The sequence below is a fragment of the Xiphophorus hellerii genome, chromosome 20 (genome assembly GCF_003331165.1).
Source record: "Xiphophorus hellerii strain 12219 chromosome 20, Xiphophorus_hellerii-4.1, whole genome shotgun sequence".
Classification (NCBI taxonomy): Eukaryota; Metazoa; Chordata; class Actinopteri; order Cyprinodontiformes; family Poeciliidae; genus Xiphophorus; species Xiphophorus hellerii.
The window spans coordinates 14,871,973-14,893,607 of record NC_045691.1 but is presented as its reverse complement, the minus strand read 5'-3'; the positions used below and the strand labels follow the sequence as shown (position 1 = coordinate 14,893,607).

General features: G+C 37.3%; 2 protein-coding genes across 4 annotated transcripts; both read right to left on the bottom strand.

The window, feature by feature from the left end:
- Positions 1 to 809: 809 nt before the first annotated feature.
- On the bottom strand, positions 810 to 6,592 carry tardbpb (TAR DNA binding protein b). The gene is given in 7 exon segments (XM_032550415.1): positions 810 to 2,468; positions 2,470 to 2,520; positions 2,522 to 2,548; positions 3,920 to 4,090; positions 4,198 to 4,338; positions 4,434 to 4,597; positions 5,821 to 6,592. Coding segments are annotated over 7 exon segments (1,209 nt in total). The 5' UTR covers positions 6,062 to 6,592; the 3' UTR covers positions 810 to 2,054.
- A 1,997-nt stretch (positions 6,593 to 8,589) lies between these two features.
- gnb1b (guanine nucleotide binding protein (G protein), beta polypeptide 1b) lies at positions 8,590 to 20,271 on the bottom strand. Of its 3 annotated transcripts, none has more exons than XM_032549191.1 (11): positions 19,860 to 20,271; positions 15,273 to 15,382; positions 15,139 to 15,177; positions 14,954 to 15,060; positions 14,805 to 14,868; positions 13,001 to 13,163; positions 12,820 to 12,886; positions 12,514 to 12,715; positions 12,195 to 12,411; positions 11,143 to 11,258; positions 8,590 to 10,315 (listed from the first exon to the last, which is right to left on the bottom strand). In XM_032549191.1, exons 2-10 carry the CDS (start codon positions 15,327 to 15,329, stop codon positions 11,152 to 11,154), a joined length of 1,023 nt encoding a protein of 340 aa, XP_032405082.1. In that variant the 5' UTR covers positions 15,330 to 15,382; positions 19,860 to 20,271; the 3' UTR covers positions 8,590 to 10,315; positions 11,143 to 11,151. The 3 variants fall into 3 exon arrangements, with proteins under 3 accessions (XP_032405082.1, XP_032405080.1, XP_032405081.1); XM_032549189.1 differs by having other exon boundaries at positions 11,116 to 11,258; positions 19,860 to 20,270; XM_032549190.1 differs by lacking the exon at positions 19,860 to 20,271 and adding an exon at positions 18,570 to 18,591 and having other exon boundaries at positions 11,116 to 11,258.
- Positions 20,272 to 21,635: the final 1,364 nt, after the last annotated feature.

The window sequence follows — 21,635 nt, the reverse complement described above, 5'->3', positions numbered from 1 at the left end:
GAATGAATGCTGAGAAAGAAATTCAGCCACTTGAATCAGATGTTAGAAGGAACGTCTAAAAGCTGCAGGACACCAGAGACACGAAGACTGAGCTCTGACTTCAACAATCTAATTAGGTTGGAAATTTGATTTCAATGGATCTTGCCCAAAAAAAAAAAATTATATTGTATTTTTGTGAACAATAAACTTTAACATTTATTGCAATAACTACTAATGCCATTGCAGCAAAATTTATCATGACATTTATTTAGGTTGCTTCTTTTTGGGGGGTAAAGAAATCTCTTAGGAGAAACAGTTTAATTTTCTTTACATTCAGAAACTTAAAGACTAATTTGTCATTCTGAAATGTAAAAGAAAAATCTGATTCTGAAAAAAAATCTATATTAGTATCAGTAGGTCAGAGCTCAAAAAAATTGATCGAAATTCAGCAACTGCGTCTCAGATCGGTGCATCTCTACAAAGAAATTGTCCAAATGCAATATTTATATTTCCTTTAAATCATTTTAGGAGACAACTAATAAAAGCCAGATAACTGGGTGCATGTTTGTTAAAATAACTTACCACAAACCTTCAAAGCTGATGGTTAGAATTGGGAATGTGCTCTAAAAAGCCAACAGAAGCAGCAAAAGGACAGGTACTACCCCATGTCATGTCTGAGAAGGCCACACACTGAAAGTGTTGGAACTTCCATCTTCTTCCTTCAGGTCAGGGTTCAAACGGAGACCTCGACCAGCAGAGCCCAAGGTCCCTAGATATGTGAATCGAATTAGATGCTTTGGATTCCACAAACCGACTCAAGCAGTATCAGCTAAGTAACTATTCAAATGAACTTTATTAGAGAACTCCCTTCATTTGACATGTTTTTCTTGTTAAAAACACCTCACAAACAACAAAGAGCTACCGGGCACCATTGGACACACACGTCTCCACGTTCTCACATCCTCACTCGCGGCCCCCCAGAGTCTTCAGCAGGTGTCATCCACATCAAGAACACACTTACAGATCAGTTCAATTAACATGAAAGCACACACCATACAGCATTCAAATCAGATAATATAAGCAATACAAATATTCATCACAACATTCCACTACAGGTTTTATATTTCTGTACTTAGACATACTTAGAAGGAAGGAAAAAACTTGCAAAGAAAAAAAAAAAGAAAAAGGGACAAATCTTGAAGTACTAATTAAAGAATGTCCATGTTAGGGGGGAGGCGCTCGTCGCATCCGCAGCTTCCACTCACACACTCAGAAAAGCAGTCAAATTGGGCTCTACCACCGCACAACCAGTCCTTTCCACGCGTCTCTCTCCGTTCGCTCACTCATAGCTTCACTCCTCGCCACAAGCCATCCTCAATCGCACTCATCAGTTCTTAAAATGTCAGTTGCGCAGTTCTCTCCATTTTTTTTTTTTTTTTTTTGCTCTCTTAAAAAAAGTGGATAAAAGTGAAAACACCCACCGTCTCTTAGAACATGCGGAGTGAGGCCGTTCTTTGATGGCATAGCATTTACAGGTGGGAAGAGGGAGAATGATACGGGTATCACCCCAAGAATACTGCCAAAGAGGAGCTTCGTCGCGGGGAAATGGAAGAGAGGTGAACTGCAGAAGAGATTTCAGTGAAGGCTTTTCCACAAAACTTGACTGCAAATAAAGTTGCACTTAAAAAAAAAAAAAAAGACATTTAAGTTTCAACCAGATTCTTTCCAATGCAAGATTGCCTCTCAAGCCGATGGTGACAAAAGCCGGATAATGGTGAACCGCAGACATTCATGCATTTTCTAAATGGGCATCACATTTCACAATACATGCATTAGAGAATCCAGTTGAAATGGATACAAACAAACAAGACAGCAAAAATAGCACTTTAGTCAGAGATCCTGGTAAACAATTCACTTCAACAGTTCCTAAATTAAATCTTTAGCATTTTTTTTTTCTCCAAATGTACAAAACGTCTTTCACCAAAGTGTTTAGTTTTCAGATACGCATCAACACCAGAAATAAACTTTTGAAAAAACTCATCTCTCTCACAATACTTACCATAGAAACACTTAACTTACATACCCCACCCAGAGGACTTTGACTCCATGCTGGACCCAAACCCTGAGCTAAACCCACTGCCACTGGTCGTAGAGTTTGACCCTGAGCCCCAGCCCAGACTGGCGGAGCTGGTGCCGTAGTTGCTGTTGCCTGTGCTGAAAGACTGACCCTGGTCCCTGCTCGAACTGGTCCCACTAGAGCTGCTGCCTGAGGTGGACGTCTGTTGCTGGCTCGCCAGCATACCCATCATGCCCCAACTACTCTGCAGAGCAGCCTGAGCAGCGGCCATCATGGCGGGGTTCAGGCTAAACGACCCGAAGTTAGCCAGACTACTGTTAGCGCTGCTCCCCAACCCACTACGGTTGCTACCGAACGCCTGGGCCCCGAAACCGTTTCCAAACCGGGCCGTACGGTCAAACTGCCTATTGCCAGTGTTTGGGCTCAGCGTTTGAGATGTGAACACTGACTCCTTTGATGATAAGGATCCTCTCCACAGAGAGACTGGGCAACCTGTCGGGTCAAAACAACAAAAAACAGCACTTAACCCCTTACACGCATCATCTGTTTCTGCTTTTACGTCACTTTAAATGTTTCAGCTCAAACCAATTTTAATAGAGAAAGATAACCCAAGTAAATGTAAAATAACAATTTCATTTATTAAAGAAAAAAATAATCCAAATAATAAGTAATCGCTCCCTGTTATGAGGAATTATTTATTTTAATTATATTTAATAGTTAGCAGTAGGTCTGTTGGAATAAGCAAAAAATCAATTAATTGCATGATAGATTAAAATGCGCTCAATAATTTCCATTTGCATGATTTATCATTTCTTTCCATCAAAAACTGGATACAAAAGTCTTCAATCTGGTGCTTTGGTCTCAAGTAGCTTCTTTTTGTGAAGGACAACTTTGTTTACAGAGACTTCATTATTAATGATTGTTTATTTATTTTGGATATTTAAAATGTCATCCAGTTCCAGTGTTAAATGTTCATTAGAATCTAAAGTTTATTGAACTTTGAGGATTTGTTCTTGCATTACCATTATACCATTTGAAAGTGATCTCTAAACAACTGCAATAATTTCTGGGACAATTTAACGTCCAGCAAAATGTCTTTTTGTGTCAGGCGTAGTTGGCAGTTCACTCAGTTCCTTTTAACTGCTGGTATGTTGCATTTTTCTAAATGCTGCATCAGGCTGCATCAGGTGTAACATTGACGCCACTTCTCAAAAGTCACCGAAATATTTTCTCAACAATTTCTGCCGTGAAGATGATTTCTTCATACTGAGAGAAAATAGGATTTTTTTTTTTTTGTCCAGTGTCAACTGGACAAAAAAACTGAGAAATGCAATGTCTGCGGTGCTTCAGAGGCTTATTTTTGGTTCTTTTGTTACGTTCTGGATGAGATGTCGATGAAGCATTGAACCAAGTTTAGTTGGTCAGCTATTTCTGAGGTTTGCTGGAATCCCAAGACTTATAAAAATGTTTTTGTAATTCTTACAGGATTGATACATGCTAGTAATTTTGTTTCTTATACTTGAATTTCTTTGGATGGAGTCATGAATTGTTCCTTTTTAAGACCCGCCAGCCTACTTCCTGGCTTCATGCAGGTTTTTTATAAATGTGTTAGTTATGGAGGTTATTCATTAATCAAGCTTTGATCTCTGTTTTGCAAAAACATCAAGTTAATCACAATTAACATACAAGATATGTTTTATTTTATTAGGAGCAAAACTAATTTAAACTACTTTTCTTCTCTGGTTATTGTTGTCCTGACATTAAAACCAGTTTAATTAGCTGAAACATTTAAGTGTGATAGAAAAGCAAAACAAAAATGTATTAGACATAACGGACATGTTTCTTTTGCATTTAACACAGTACCTGATCATCTGCAAATGTCACAAAGGCAAAAGCCCGGAATGGTTTGGGGATAAAGACGTCTGTGACTTCTCCATACTGCATGAAAAACTGCCGAAGGTCATCTGTGGTCATGTCCTCTGTGCAGCGTCCGACAAACACTTTCCGGCTCCTCAGTGGCTCATCGGGACCTTGCTGTAAATAAACAGCAGAGGGGAAACGTAATTGTTGCAGAGTGGCAATAGGCAGATTTTCTCTTGCCAATATATGCAGCTATGTGGATGGGACATTACCATATTCACCTTCGAGTTAGGAAGCTTGCAGTCACACCATCTTCCATCAATCATGTGGCGCTGGGAAATCACTTTTTCCTGAGCTTCGTACTCTGTGAATCTCACAAAACCAAATCCTTTGGAGTTACCAGTCTTAGCATCTCGTTTAACCTGAGAGAACAATAATCGATAATAAACACACATCCGCATAAAAAGCAATTTAAAAATGCAGTTTATCTAATGAAAAAAAACATTATGAGACGCACCTGGACCATTATAACTTCTCCAAATGTGCTAAAGTAGTCTTTCAGGTCCTGTTCAGTTGTTTTCCAGGGCAGACCCAGAACAATCAGGTCAGAGGTCTTCATGTCTCCCCTCTTCATCTTCACAGCCGAAGAGGCATCAATTTCATCCATTTTCCTTTTGTTATCTAAAATGAAATACATCAATTAACCTTGAACAGACATAAAGACCTATTCTCTTCTGGTTCATAACTCTGATTACGTTATCCGACACGTTTTAGGTGAGCTTACAATCAAATAGAAATTTTTATCCAATGTTTATATGAACAAAGGCTGGATTTAGCAATTATCTGCTTCTTTTATGCAATCTATCTGTCTTACCATTTATAATTAAAGGGCTTTATTGGCTGTTGTACCCACGTGTTCCCCAGTAAGAGATTGTGTTTGTGTTCCAAAACCCATAAAAGGAATTATTGTAGTCTTTAATTCAGGCAAACAAAACTGGTAGCTATGATAAGTCAAACTGTATTTCATATTTTAACTGGTCCTGTTGTTTCCTCTTCATGATGCATTTTTTGACTGTTATATTTAAACATTTGTACAATATTGTAAAATTCAATCACTTTTGCAGCTACATAAATTTTATTTAGCTGATCGTTTATTTGATAAAACATTTATAACATTCAGTCATACAGAAGATCCACAAACCATAAAACAACATGCAGAATTTGGCCTCCCTGGTTTGTTTTCAGCATCTCTTACCCTTATTAAATCTGTTTTCAGCATCTCTTACCCTTATTAAATCTGGACTGAATTATCCTACACAATCTTTAAAGCGCAGTCGCTAGTCAGTGAAATATTTATGCTGTTTATATCAATTTAAAAAAGAAGCTTCATTACCTTAAAATTTTAGATGTAAACAAATGAACTCCAGCTTAAATTCATTCATAACTTAAATCAGTGTAGAAAATAAAAATGATCAAACTTTGTAACTGGACAAAAAGCTGATGTGTTATGACACTTTAAAGATGAGGCATTTTGAATAAAAATCAAGCTAAATTACCACTTAGTATTCAAAAATTCTGATTTCAAATGTTATGTATTGCTATGGTGGATGTAGTTCAGAAGACAAAAACATTTTTCATACTTACCCAGAGTTTCAAAATTGTTCAACTCTGATAAAGCATATGTAACAACTTGTGACCTTTCAAGAGGTAACATTTTTGAAACTTTCAAATTTCACTGGATGCTTCATGAAACTGTCCAGTTTCGGCTGCTCTGCTCTAACTTGGAGGGCGTGGCAAAAAAATAAGTAAACTTTTTCCTCACTCCGAGCACTACAAATCAAAATAAATAAAACGCCTCTCCGTCACACAGAACAAAAGTGTATTTAGAAGGTTTCCGTGTTTACCTTTTGGGTAGTTCACTACGTATACAACGTTCCCCCATCCGTTTTCTGGCGCGTGCAGGACCCCCTCCACGAGACGCACTCCACGCATGCACTGGGACACGGGGCTCCTGAACCGCAGGCCGCAGGCCCCTGGAAACTGAGCCGCTACTGTTGACAGCAGAACCGTACCGTCGTCCTCGGCCGGGATCTCCATGGGCTCCTCGTTTTCCTCTTCCGCCACCCGAATGTACCCCTCCGCCATTCTCGTATTTAAGAAAAAGCTTGTTTTCTGAATGAAAACAGAAAAGCGGTTAGCCCCCCGTTTGTCCGGCTAACCTTAGCTGATGCTAACAGAGCTGAATCAGTCAGCCCAATCTGTTGGTTGTCTGACGGAGAAAAGCTTCTCAACTTAACGTCACTTCACACAACCACGCCACGATATGTTTAATACCAACTTTCTTCAACAATTCCCGTAGATTGTGCTACAGGACGAACATCAGTTTTGTTCTTCCTTTGTTCGATGCAACACTGGGACAGCGATCTGTTTCGTCAACACCGGATGACAACAGTTCCAATGCGCTTCTCCGCCGGCGGGAACAAAACTTGACAAAACTATTTCCCCCCCCCTACAAAACTAATGTTCGCAAACTTGAAACGTTTCAAAAATTTTTGCAAATGACTCTTCTCGACTCACAAGTGAAGCAAGACACTCGGTAAAGGTGAGTGTTTTTCCACGAGGCGAAAACAGACGACACCACGTAAGGCCTTCCAAAATGGCTTGGGCTAAGCGAAGCAGGACCTACGTCACTTGGGTGGGCGGTATCATTTTTTAGGAGGGGTCCTTTTCTGTACTCTGCCTCGTAAAAACGACAAATAAAAATATCTGTCGTTACCTAACGAACAAATCGACCATTATATGTTGTGAAAAATGCTAATCTATTACAGCATGTTCATGGCTATGATGAATTACACTGCAGATAATAAGTTTGATTTGTTGTTTCGCCCCTCGACATGAATCGTTCAGGCAGAGTTTTTTCATCCATACAGACAACTTCCGTCAGTTGGTATGTCGGGAAAGGGAAGATGGCGGTCGTCCTCACAACCTAGTAAAGAACGTAGTGTTTATACTTGATCTGCTTCGTTTGGAACAACTCATTTTGGCATAGTTGTCTTAAATACTTTTTTACCAGACTAAAAGGAAAATAGATTCTGAATTTATTTTAAATAAAAAAGCTATACTTTTGTTTTAAAGAAGAAAAAAGTATGAAGACAAAGCGTTACGTGTAGAGCCAGAGTGCAATAATATTAAGGTTAATTTTTACATTTTTATCGTCAATAGCTTTAAATAGGTCCCATTTACACTATTTCTAAAATATTTTATATATATATTTTCACATGCATAATGTAAAGTGAGAAGAAACTCATTTATAACCATCATACTTGTAAGAATAATGAAGTTGAATTATTTGTCTTTGTTGTTTCTAATTGTTTGGATTCAACTAAAATGGGAATCAGTGATTTTGAAAAATAACCACAGATTCTATAGGCCATAAAAAACATTCAAATATTACTGGGCAAATAAAGTGTATAAAATGTGTTGTTTTCTATCAGAAGATGCCAATCGCATGAAGCTGTTACTGAACTGGAAAACTCTATGTGTGAGAGTACTGAATCCTAGGTGCACAAAAGTGTCTTATAGTAGTTCCTTCCTCTCAGCAGCTGTTAGACTCTATAACCATTACTGTTTATACAATTGTATTCTTTTGATTTATTGATGCAAATTAAATCTATACTGTAAAATAAATTTATCTACCAAAAGGAGTGCATGAGATTAAGATTTATACACCTCAGACTTCTCTTTCAAAGAACTTAAGATATTCTGGAAATGTTTTTAGTCTTGACTGTTATATGATGACATATATACAGGTTGCAAATGTTATTTTTCTTTGTAATTCAAAACACTTAGATTGATCTTAGAATAGGAATCAGTGACAGATATGTGCATGGGCCAGTTTTCAGTACCAAGATCTACGGTATTTTTAAAAGCTGTGGTTTTAAAACTGCTAAAATTATCCACCCCTGTGGTTTAAAGTCCTTTGATCTGGATGTTTGAAAAATCCAAACAACAGTGTGGGCTTTCTCAAACTGCTTATTAATGCAGCACTACCTCTCCATCAGCTGTTGTTTCACAGAGAAATCTACTAAAATGTTTCCTCCTTCAAAGAAGAATACTATTTGGAAATATTTCTGGTGTGGAAAAACAGTCAAACATAGTCCTAAGAATAAAGCGCCACTCTTTTCAGCATAAAGGTGACTTAAGTAATAGAATGGTGGCTACAAGAAGCATTTTAAGCAGACTGGCTACCTGAACAGATTAAGAATAAAATTTTTATACTTGTGTCAATCTATAAAACAGTAAAAATGGATGCCACTTTGCTCAATAAGCACACAAAAAAAACTCCAGCTCAAAAAGGAGCTGTGATTATCTGTATAGTTTTTTTGCAGCATAAGTAATTCTTGATTTTCTGGTTAAATTAATTGATGCTATTTTAAATCCAGATTATGTGACTCTCAAACCTGAACATCCTAAGGCCCAACAAAAAAAATTAAGACAATTTGAACAAAGCTGTCTTAAAATATGTTCCCCTTCCACCATTAAACTGAAACTAATGTTATGAAAGTTTAACTTGTGCATTATTAGTATTACCCTTACAGAGGGAGGAAAAAAGCTTAGTGGTTAAAAATAACTAGTTACAACTTGATGAATGTTAACACAAAAACATGTAAAAGTCAATTAAAGATTTTTAATGCACCAAAAGAGATCTCAAACAGCTTTTTATTACATTTTTCAATCAATAACAGTACAATTTAGTACAGTATCTATCTTGCATCCAGCTCACCGTGGAACACCAACAGACTGAAATGAAATACAAAAAGTGGAAAGGTACATAAGGGTGCCGAGCTCTATATTATCAATGGAAAGAGAAAAGGAAAATCCATCTCAGTTGAATCGCATTTTCACTTGTGGCCACACACGTATACATCACATTTATTGTACATCATTGCAGAAAAAAAAAAAGAAAAGTGAAAGTATCTCACAACCTTAACAAAAGTGCTTCTGTATACAGTGAAATGGCATTCAGATGCTCCGATTTTCAGTTTAAGACCAAAAAAATAAAATAAAATTGTACAAAAGTTTTAGTATGGACAGTATGTGAGGACATTTTTGTTCCATTGAGAGTGAAGATTGGAAGGAGAGGATAGATTTCTCACTATGATTGTTATAATTTTTTTTTTATTTAAAATGGCATCAATAGAACTGGTAAGCATAATTTACACTAAGTATGAAGTTAATATCAAGCCTTTCATCATTCTTGCCCACTCTGGTGCATAGCATTACCAGTATTAGTACATGATGTATGCAGAGTTTGAGCCAAAAAATGGCCTCTATTAAGTTCAATCAATAGGTTAACTCTCCTTTTTGGTAACAAAAGAAAATCTAGGATTTTTTGCACCATTGAAAGCAAGTCTACAGCATGCACATCTAAATTAACTCGTGGCAGACAAAATTTTATGTCTTAACTTAAAACATCAGACCATTATTTTCAGACATTGATTTGTACATTTCATTCACAGAGTTGTAACTGCAGTCCCAAGCAAAGGAAGTGTGTATTTAAGTCAGGTGAGGTGTTTCACTCAAAGTGGATACAGAACACAAAACCCCTTCTATATAGTAAATTCAAGCCATGCCTTATTAAACTCTGAACCTAAATCACTACCCTGCCCTTCCCCACCAAAAGCCAAAAAGGCATGTACAAGAATCGAGGGGTTTAACTGGATAGTTTTCCTCATAATAACTCCGTTTGTACTGGAATGAGCATTCATAACTTATAGCATGTGCCTGGTTAATTAACAATGTTATTAGTTTAGAGGCGAAGCTTCATGTGCAAAAAGCCGTGATGGAACAAAAACAGCTAGAATATAAATACATCCTGGACATTTTCGAAAGCTGCTCGTGTAATATGATCCAAGCTTTTACTTCTGCATGTTTTTTTTGTTTTTTTTCTCATTTGATTTACCTGGATTACAAAGACAAGCTGTAATTCAAACATATCTAAAACCACTAAAGAAATATGACAAAGAGAAAAGCCATCGAGAATAATAAACCATCAGAATAGAAATCTTAAAAAAAAAAAAAAAGTTAAATAATTTGTACAATTACACTCCAACATTTGCTTTCAAGACGCACACATTTGCATGGGATGATAGTGTTGTTTTCTCTTTCAAGGTAACATAAAATGGTCCAAGAAGGAATGCACAAGTTTCTGATTTGATACCACAGGAGATCCTTTCTTAACTAGGTGATAAACAATTGTGCTCTTCTTTGTGTAGGAAAGGCATTGGTTTCCCTTCGTTTTTGTGGTGTCCAAGTCAGTTTAAACAGTGTTGAAGATGACGCTGTGAACATTCTCAAGTTGTAATGGTCTTCCAGTCAACTTTGGAGTTAAAAGAACATCTGGGGAACAAAGAAAGACATTTTGAGAAGCAGCAGAAGAGAGAGTCATGGAGAAACAGAGAAGCAGAATAGCATACAGATGTTTATGCCTAGCAGCTGAGCCGGCCCATGAATTCTCAGAATATTTATTAAAGTCAAGATAAACTAATCGTCTTCAATTAGAGATGCACCGAGAAATCAGCTGGTGATCGGAATCGGACGATTCTGTGCCTCTCCTGCCCTGACCGGCGATCAGCTGGTTAGAAATTCAACAATCCAACTGATCCATTTACAGTGAATGAACTGTTCCTACGTACTAACAGGGGTGTAAAAACTGCACTGTTTAATAAGGATGGTGCCCTGAGGCATTTAGATGATGTCAGAGGAAACTGAAGCTATATACAAGGAACGTTTTCTTTGTCATATAAGATGTCTGTGGTTCAAAAAGCTGAGAGAAAGACAGCAAGACCTCCAGCTGAGAACAAGAGGACTGAACAAAGTACAGTAAAGTCTGAGATTTTACTTCTGCCTGTCATAAAACTTTGAAATGTTGGCAGCCTTTTGAAAATTTCAGAGTTCTATTCTATAGATTACACAGAAGTATTTTATAGAGATGCTAACAACATGTTAATAGCAAGCATGACACTTCGGCTATCATAAAAAACGAATGTCCGCACAACAAAGGAAGGCTGGCAAAATGTAGTTGAAGTAATGTTCCTAAAGAGAAACTAGAACTGATGAAGTTAGTATTGGCAGGACAAAGCTTAACAAAAAGCAGAAATAGAAAGTCAGCTACAAAATTCTGATCGGTGCATCTCTACCTTTAATGCAAATACGACAAAAAGAACCTTCAGGCTTCAATTCCAGATCTTCAGAAAACTGTCCCAGGATCCCGTTGCAACTGCCATGCCATCGTCAGTAACTCCCAGGCAGCTAACGCGGTTGTCATGTCCAGCCAACACACCTTAAAAAAAAAAAAGAACCATCAGTTGTCAGGTCTGTCAAAACAGTGTGATGCCACATTAACAGGTCAAATGTAATCACTTTGGGAGTTTATTGACTTTATTCTCAGCTCAAAACTTCAGCAAATATCTGAATTTCTTTAAGACAAACTTCTTGTCAGTCACACAACTCCAGCAGAACTACATTTAAATTACTGATAGTCAAAAGAAAGTACAATAAGTCTACTTCAGGAGCAGAACTTTTAACACACAACTAAACCTTAGTGTAGCAAAGCTGAAGGTATTTTTGACCTTTAAAGTTTAAAATTGAAATTAAGTAATTTAAGGATTTTCTGAGACTTTAAGAGGCCTCAGGAAAAATGAATGGTAAAAAATTAACCTGTCTAGAAACTTCCTGTGACCTTAAGATGCTTTAAAGAAACTATTGTTTGACAGCTGTAATTCCTGGTTTCTTCTTCATGTTTTAGCTATTCCCCAGCTGCCACTCCCACAACTTAATGAATGGGTGATTAACAGGTATCTGTAGCATCTGCTAAGGTAGTGCAAGCCTCTGAATGAAGCATGAGAACCACTGTTCATACTGTTAGGCAGCCTGCTGACAAAGGGAGAACTTCATCTTACTGCCATTAAGATGGCTGCTGATTAATGCAGAATATTAACTCTAATCATTGCAAATGTTTAGGTTTCAAACCAAATGTACCAGCTGTTAACCAGCACATTCCCTTTGAGGATTTTTATTGCACACATGATCATGCTACTAATCCAATTTTAAATACAACATCCATCTTTAGCTTTCAAGGCAAAAACTTCACCCTCTCTACCACTGCTGGGTCACTGATCAGCAACAAAGTGATCTGACACCATTTTTGTACAAAATGTAATGTAGTAAAAGAGTCTATTTGAGACAAACCTGTTTAAGACATTGCTCAGTTACTTACCAGCACGGTCAGCTTTTAGTGTGTCCCACACATTACAGTTGAAGTCATCATATCCTGCCAGAAGAAGGCGGCCGCTCTTGGAGAATGCAACAGAGGTAATGCCACATATGATGTTGTCGTGAGAGTAGATCATCAGCTCTTGATCAGCTCGCAGATCAAACAGCCTGCAGGTGGCATCATCAGAGCCCGTGGCAAAGGCATTGCCATTAGGGAAGAACTGAAACGTACAAATGCAAATATTAAAGCACAACAGTGGTACATAACTTGGCCACATTAAGAATGTGCATTTAAAAAGTGAAGCAGAGCTTAAATGACTTACACAGATAGCATTAATGTCAGACTCATGGCCAGTGAAAGTCTGCCTGCACATCCCCTCTCGAACATCCCAGAGTTTAGCAGAGGCATCGCAAGCACCAGAGACGAATGACCGAGTGTCGGGGCTAAGAGACAGGCTCATGACATCACCTGTGTGTCCAGCAAATGTGGTCGTCTGCTGGCCTGTCTCAATGTCCCAAAGTGCACTGTGAAAAATAACAAGACAGTCAGACTGTTTTCAGTTCCCTTCATAGAAAAATACTTAGACAAGTTAAGAGTTTCTAGCTATTTTTTATTTTTTTAAACTTACCAAGTGGTATCTCCAGAGCTTGTAACAATCTGGTTGTCGTCAAGAAAGCGACAGCAGGACAGGTATCCTAACAGTCAAATAACCAGCAGATAAATTTGATAAATAACCCAAAAATCCAATGCGGTTTTATGTAAACCTATACTTGTACACAAATACACTGTATTTGTGAAGTATCCTATACCTGTATGTCCTGCGAGCTCACGGCTCACACGTACATTCCCCTCACGTGTTTTCAGGTTGTAAATGGAGCAGATGTTGTCTAAGCCACCACAGGCCACATAGTTTCCTGAAGGTGCATATGCACAAGTCATGACCCAGGAAGATCGAAGTGGAATGGCATGAACCTGCAGAACACAGCAACACACACAGAAAATTTAGTTCAGAGAAAATGCAAGTTTGAAGCAAGAATGTTCTGTTTTTGACACAGGAAACAATAGAAATTTAAACAGATGAGAAGCTTGTTTAACTTTAAACAAAAGGAATGCCAGTAAAATAATTATGCAGAACTGAACAAATCTCAGTACTGCTAAAGTTTTTCCTACAAGATCTGACTTCACTTTTATAATGCAGCAAATATTACTGAAAGCCAACACTAAAAAAGAAACAAAAAACTTGAAATGAGATTTTAAAACCTCTGAAGATATTAAGGTATACAAGATGGTAAAGAAAACTTTCTAATCATAACTCTATGCCTGCTGATGTCATCCTGCATTGAAGCCTGATGGAGCGCGGTGTAGAGGAGGAGTAGCCGTCCCACAGAGGCCATCAGTCCTCAACTCAGCCATCTGGGGTTCAATTCCTACCCAGGAACCGTTGCTGCATATCTTCTCTACCTCTACCAATTTCCTGTCTAATCTACCACAAATAAAAGTTACTAGTGCCAAAAAAAACCTTAAAAGGGTATTGGGCAGAGTTTTGACCTTGATTGGTACTGACCAGTCAGAGACTCAAAATCCTCTCTAAACTATCAGGTGACTCAGATAACAGCCTTCAGCTTGAAGGCTGTTATTTAAATTCAAAGCCTCTGACTAAGTGATGTTCGATATCAGAGAAAGCAAAGACTTGTAGGTGACATATCTGTGGTTAAATCAGGCTGAGAGAGCAAAACTTAAAGCAGATAACGGGAAGGTTTAATAAAGTAACAGAAAGTCATTCTATGGTTAAGAATTTAAGCTTTCAACCTGTTTGGATTTGGAAATATTTGCAGCTTTTTGGGAAATCTTTTGAAAAGAGCTTTGGTAAGGATGCATCGTCTTCAGGAAATCCAGACAGTTACAGGAGTTTTAATAATGATGGCCATTCTAACCATTAACACAAAGCTAAAACTGTCAAACCTGCTGCCTTTTGTTATAAAATGACTTTTTTATTTTAAACAACTGCTATCTCACACTCATTGTTTTTCCTCCTATTGTGAATAATTAATAACTTCTATCAGGGAATGCTAGGAAATATAATCTGAATGCTGCGCTAACATGTTCTTGTAATACAGTTCTTTAAAAAACTGTCATAGATATAAATTTAAAGTAGCAAATCAAAACTTGACATCAGCAACAAAACTGCTCGTTGAACCTATAGTAAATAACTCACTTACGCTTAAGTAACGTGTACAGGTTAGAGAAGACTGGCGTATCTGTACACCAGAAGAACAACTAATATTTTATTACACATAAAAAAAAACATTTGCTGGGAGTTTACCTCAAAAGCATTTTAATGTGCTAAAAACAACAGAAATTAAAACCCAACTCATCAGTTTTGTTTTAAGAACTAAAGTATCGGCTTCAGCACATAAAAAATGGGTGTTGCAGTATAATTCTGTTTTTGCTTGGATCAGAACCACCAATAAACAAATTTTCTTCTTCTGAAAGAGGAACATATTTATTTATGGAATAAAAAAATCAATTGTGCAAAAAGCAAAATCACTGATTTGTGCATCCGTGTATACTGCTGCACATTTCATTTTTACTGTATCCTTAAATAAAATTCACCTTGTTTGTGGTATAGCTATCCCAAATAATGAGTTTTCCATCTTGAGAGGCGCTGACCAAAAGCCTAAAAACAGGAGCAGGAACAACATTAGAGAGCTGGAAAATGGTTTCAGCTAAAAATCCATGTTTAGAAAATAACGTCGACGTACCTGGAGTCTGTCCCCCAGTGCATGGCATAGATTTTGGCCAAATGACCCCGCAGCGTTCGTCTTGTACGCATCTGGATTCGGCCAACGGCTTCGACATTAGCTGTAATCTGCAAAACATTACAGACTCTGAATTCTGCTGTATTCACAATGAATCTTTCAGAGCAAAGCACTCTGTCAGACATTACCTGTGATAGTGTGGCATCTGCACATGCTTTTCTAGCATCCTGGAAAAAAAGAGAATTTAGCTCTTTAGCATATTTACATTTATACACATCACATGCGCCAACTTCTATATAGACAATCGAATTTTGTTACTTACTCTTATCTGATTTTTGAGCTGCTCTGCCTCTTGGCGTAACTGGTCCAGTTCACTCATCTTATCCTGCTTTTTTTAATTACCTTACTCCAACTACCAGGGCACTTGTTTTTCTAACAACAGACAAAAAAGAAAAGGAGAGAGAAAAAAGTAAACATATACAGTCAATATTTTATTTTAAGAGGAAGAGCAACATTATTTTAAAAATTAGTTTAGAAATCTAAAATGCAAAATGGTAATGGCCCAAAAGCAATTTTAACCAGCAGATAGAACAAAATGGGCAACATACTGCTCCCTGTTCAACCTTATAATTCTGCTGCAATGTCGATGTGTCCTGACACACAATTCAGATCAGCAGACAAATCCTGTTAAGGCATGACTTTCCTGTGATCCGAAAAGCAGTCATTATCCTGTTGACCTCAATCCCTGGGATAGTCAGAATTTTCGCCAAGTGATCAATAAGCCACTTATATTAATACAGCACCAAGAGGACATCTAAATGTCCATCTAATAAAGTAAATATATTCAATTCAAGCCATAAAACTAGTTTTTATACTCATATTAAACCATCTAATGTCTCATTTATCAGAAGTTTAGAACATAATTAGATTAATTGGCTTACAAAACAAAAGTATTTAGTTTAAGACGATTCTTATGCAACAGTTCATTAAACTGTATGACAAAAAACTTTAAAAATAGCAAATCCCTAACAGTATTTTTTATTTGTAGGTAGTCACAAATTACTTAGAGATTGCAATTATAATTTAATACAGCTTTATATTAATACAACTACAACTGGGAACACATAATTACACTCCATTGTTTGTGATTATTAATATTTAAAACTATCTCTGCCAGATTTGATGGATTTTCTGACAGTTGGAAACATTAAAATCTATGAGTGAACAGGAATACTTTTTTTTTTTTTTAATATCTCTTCTACAAGCTAGATTTCTATAGATATTAAGCATAACCTTTAAAAAAGATACTCCTGACATGAGCTTTAAGTATAAATTAAATTCTATCCAGTAGCTAAATCTAAATCAATTAAAGCTTCACTAATAACCACACCCAAGACAAACTATAAATAACGACAGCGTGAGATAAGCAGTAAATAGCTATGAGTTTGCTTCTCAGTTCCCTTACCTGGTGTCTTTCAGTCAGTACACTAATGTCACTGGCAGTTGCAGGACGTGTTTGACAATCTTCTCTACCTGTCTACATCATCTTTCAGATTTGCTGATTGGTTGACCTTTCTAACATAGATGATCCTCTTACGCTCATTAATCTTGTAATAAAACGTGTCATGGAATATAGTTATTATTTAGTTACATCCAGAGACAGGAGAATGCAATCTTCATCACAATAGAATTTGAAGTTTAAAGTTAATATATAAACTCAGATTTAACCTCTTTGTACTTTTTCAATCGATTTGATCAATTTTCAGATAATTCTGTTTATTGAAGTCTAATTTGCAATATCGCCACTAGTGTAACTGTAACATTGTTAAGCTCGCTATGGACAAATCTATAATCACAATTATTTACGCTCAACATTATTATTAACACAGTTCCATACTTTTATACATAAAATATTATGTAGCCCTAATCTTTTGTGAATGATTTATGTCTACTTTGACAGCAATTAATATTTTTTAATTTACTTTTTTTAAATCTTTGATTAGTTTTTTGTGGTTTTTAAATCTAATATATTATTATTGCCTACAGAAACAACAACAAAACCCTTCTATTTCCAGTTTTATCTGAGGCGCCTGATAGCATCTGGAGAATATTGTTTAATTTGGGTTTCAGAACCACATTACTTTGGTCTCAGATGTGATACTAACCTATTTCTGCAGCAGTCCGAATCACTTTCAGTACCCTTTAAAGTGTTACAGCCCTTTTTTTTCCTACAAATTGAATTTAATTATTTAGATTTCTTTCTAACTTAGTTGTAATTTGCATTCACAACTTGAACTTTGATGTTTAACATCTTTGTGCCGTAACCAAATTTTACATATCCCGCGTAGAGAACAGAAATAGCTGCACATTTCCCATTAAGATCTGTAGATGCCTACAGTTACGGAGTTCCTCTCTCTCATCACTTCTCCTTTCCAAGCGCCTGATCAGGGTCAGCTGACTGCATGATAAACAATGAGCAGTAGCAAACAGCCTGGAGTGGCAGCTCACTAGCTGTTTCCAAGTCCTGCAAGGCTTAAAGAGATGTGTTTGTTTGCGATTGCTGAAACTGAAGCTGCAATTTTAACCAACTTAGAAGAAAAAGGGCCACGTGTAAACATCTGTTTACAAAAGACGGCCGAATTCTGATAATGCAATGTTTTACAGATCTAAAGCTGGATCATGTAAAAGGCCATAACCAGCAATATCACTGAGCAACTCCATAATCCTAAAAGCTGAAATCCTCAGTCAATGAGTCCCTAATCCAATCCATGTCTGCTAACAGAAATAGTAGCAAAGCCAGTCCAGGCATTAGAAATATGTTTTCAGCTTAATAAAAGGATGAGTTTAATCTTAATTCTTTCATAAACACATGAAAAAAAAAAAATCCAGGCACTCGGTTTGAAAAAGTGCCTAGATTAATGGCTGCCATTAAAGTGACTGTCCTGAAGCAGAAATTCTCTTTTAGTTCTTGTACAAAGAGAGGGGGAAATGTGCATTATTAAAGAATATATACATAACCTTAATACTAAAAATTAAACAATGAGTTTGGACATTAAAAGTTAACAGAAATTATGCAATATTTAACAGGCAGCTGTAAAATAAACTGCATTAACAAACCTGACAGGTAGTCTCTTTTGCTGTTTGCAGTGTGCATGTTGAACCAACACTGTATTCAGTGTGCAAACAGCTACGGAAGAAGTTCTGTGTAAGCACTGTGATTTGCCTTCAACACTGTTACAAACAAATCAAATACTTTGCATTGTATTTGAATGCCTCTCTGAAAGCTTTTCAGTTAGTTTGTTGTTTGTAAGGTGAGAACATTCCAGTAATTCCGCATAATATTGCGTCAAGAGGCTACGAATCAGATTGCTGGTGTCAAAGTCCAATCAAATATATGCATTTAGTTAGCAACACACTATGTGTTGATAATATGCTATGCACTAATGAAAATGTGAGAAGATGCAGCTAAACGCCATCTTGCAGACTGCTGTCTGCTAGTTAGCTTTGCTAGCAGATTGTCGGTGTAGGCCTACAGGCAGGGCAACGCTCATATTCGGAAGAAAAACTCACATAAACGCTCAAATTCCTATATTTCACTTAAGCGTCAACAACGACTTACCGAAAATGGAGTCTAACCACAAGTTTCTATGAAATTTACACCACGGAAACCTAACGGCTTCATCGTCTAATGCAAAATAACGAAACCACAGCCGCTTTCAGGGAGGACTCCGCTGATCTTCCGCAATTGCACGGAGTGCTATGTAGTTAGCTTTTAAGCCAACACCGGATAAACCCAGAAAGTGTCTTGTTTACCGTCCCAGAGAAATCCACTTACTCGGACACCACCAATCTCTTTAAACGATACTGGCCCCGGCTAATTTAATTGCACCGTATCAGAATATTTACGGGTTTTTTTAAAATCTTGTAGTAAAACCCAAGAGTGTAGAAAAAAAAAAAAACCAGCAAGGTCGGGCGGCGGTGGCCTGTATCGCCACAGTGAGACAAATGTAATTAACACACACGGGGTGTTTTATTTTTTCCCCCCAAAAAAGTAAACGAAATTTGCTATTATGTGTTACAGAAATTTAGATGGTTTCAAAGGAAAGGCGGTGCACATCTGGGGCCGAAGTAAGCTAACGTATTGGCTTCCAAAAACAGGGTGTTAACGCGCCCACATTAATGTTCCTTCTATCCTAAAGTGTTGACTTTTTATAAGCATAATTAAAGAAAGTTGATACAGAATTAAGCCATGTTAGTAGATTAGTTATTATTGTCATTTACAAACATCTGATAGCAAATTTGTTTACAGGACGTTTGATTCAGCCCAACCCTATGTGTCAACCTGAATCCTACAGCAACATCTCTACATTTAAGATTACAATATTATTACACTTTGCATGCAACATATACAACATGCATTGTTCCTTATTGTCATTTCTTAAATCTTTTTTTCAAATTTTCAGGCGACTGAGTAGCTTTGAGACTCGTATTTTAGGCCAAGAAGCACCTCCCCTGACTGGGCCATTATTGGCCTTCACTGACAGCAGTTTTGAAAGGCTAACAAGAACGCTGCTTTAACGAATCCCAGAACCTTTCGGCGACATTAAGAGTAGTTAATGTTTCGTAATTGCCTGGATGTAATAGACACAAATGGTTGCCACCATCTACCCACTGGCTCCTGACACAAAGTTCCGAGATTAACCCCCACCCTTACGGCAAACTCTCATGCAACCGCTCATAATAAAATAAGCTTATCGTTAGCAAACCGATGCTAACTGATGGCTAAGAGGCTAGCTGCTGCTACCCCACCCCCGGGCAGTTCGATTATACCACAATTCACCAGCTAATGGGATTAACATTTAACTGTTAAATTGCGATAACGCAATATAATAGTTTGATTTTGCCTTACCTGATTCAATCTGCGCCTGTTTTTGCGTTTTGGCATTGACTGGAACCCAAGACGGCGTATTCCTCCGATCCACGCATCAACGAACAGCACAGTGCTAGCTTTCTAACTAGCTAAGCCAGCTAGCGTAGATTTCTGAGGAGCAGCCCTTCCCGAACGCAGGCTACGGCTGGGGAGCTTGACAACCAGGCGGAGAGGGGAGGGGGTGGGGGAAATCACACCCACAAGCCTTGTGTGGATGACAGTGCACTGGCAGTCAACTCAGCTAATTTTAAAAAGTCACTATTCCTCACCAACAAGGGAGCCTAGACTCTCACCTTTGCAAAACCCAACACCTGACCTGTCCGTAGTATGACTCTCAAGCAGCCATCGACCGATGAGATGGGCGCGGTAACCCTGCAGTCGGGTCTGGGAAACCCCACGTTGCAGCAGCAGCAACGATGGAAAGAGGAGCTTCGATTCGATTGGAGTGTTTTTTTTAGAGAACTGAAGACGCAACTCTTAATTGTTTCTTTTCAGCAGTCTTTCACACATCTCATTTGCGACATGTGTATTTCACGTAGATGCTTAAAGAACACGATGTTCATTTTGAGCTTCCCCCCTCGCAAACCAGCCTGAATAAAACGGTCAAATTTCTGAAGTAGGAAGCAGAGGTGGGCTGAGTATCCAAACAATGTACTTAGTACAGTAGCACTACTTCAATAATATGTTTACTAAAGTAAAAGTGAAAAGTAGCTGTCTATTAAATTACTAAAGTGAGAGTAAAAAGGCTATACAGTAAAGAAGCTGATTGTAACATCTCTTTAAATATATATATATATAAAAATCATATAGACAAGATATGTGGAAATCCTTGTAGTTTAAAGATAGACTGAAAAAATAGACACAAATAAATAACATGATTAGGATCCAGCACCCCTCCAGACCCCACTAGGGACAAGGGTGTACAGAAAATGGATGGATTGATGGATGGACTACAAAATAACAAGCCATAAGAACTGTACACGTCACTTTTTCAATATAAAACATATTGTCTGTCTGATATATTTCAAATTATATCAGACAGACAAAATGTAGTTATGTGGATATCTTAAAGACTAGAATGAAAAAAATAGACACAAATAAATAACCTGATTGCAAAATAACAAATTGAGCCAGATGAAACGGTTCACTTTTTAATATAAAACATCAAACTAATATTTACAGTAAGGTATATAGAGTTGAAACCTGATATTTACATACTGAGTATAAAGTCAAACAATTTTTTCTCACTGTTTAATGTTAAATCAAACCATACGTTTATTGATTTAGATTAGTTAGAATTACCAAAACTATGTCTATTTACTAAGTGCCAAAAAACTTGATGAGAATATTTTTTGGAAAATTATTTTGTAGCTAGACATTTCAGCAGTATCTGGGATAACTGTCTTTTAAACTGCATGACTTGAGTCATAACTATATTTCTGTGTGTGCGTGGGGGTGTGCGTGTGTGTCTTAGAGGAGGGTAGAGTACTATCGTTGTTAAATAAAGCTACACATAGACAATAAAGTTTCAATTTTAAGATCTATCAAATTCTCACCAGATAAGTTGGAGGCTGCCAAACACACCAGAGTTTAGTTTCAACATTGTCACTAGTACAAAAAAGCATGTTGTGAAAGTTGCAGAGGTAAACCTGTTTATTAGCATTTCTGCTTGTCTATGTTCTCTAGAGGTCAAACAATGAAATTAAGAGAATACATTAGAAAATTACACTGATTTTCTTGGCTTAAAAGAATGCT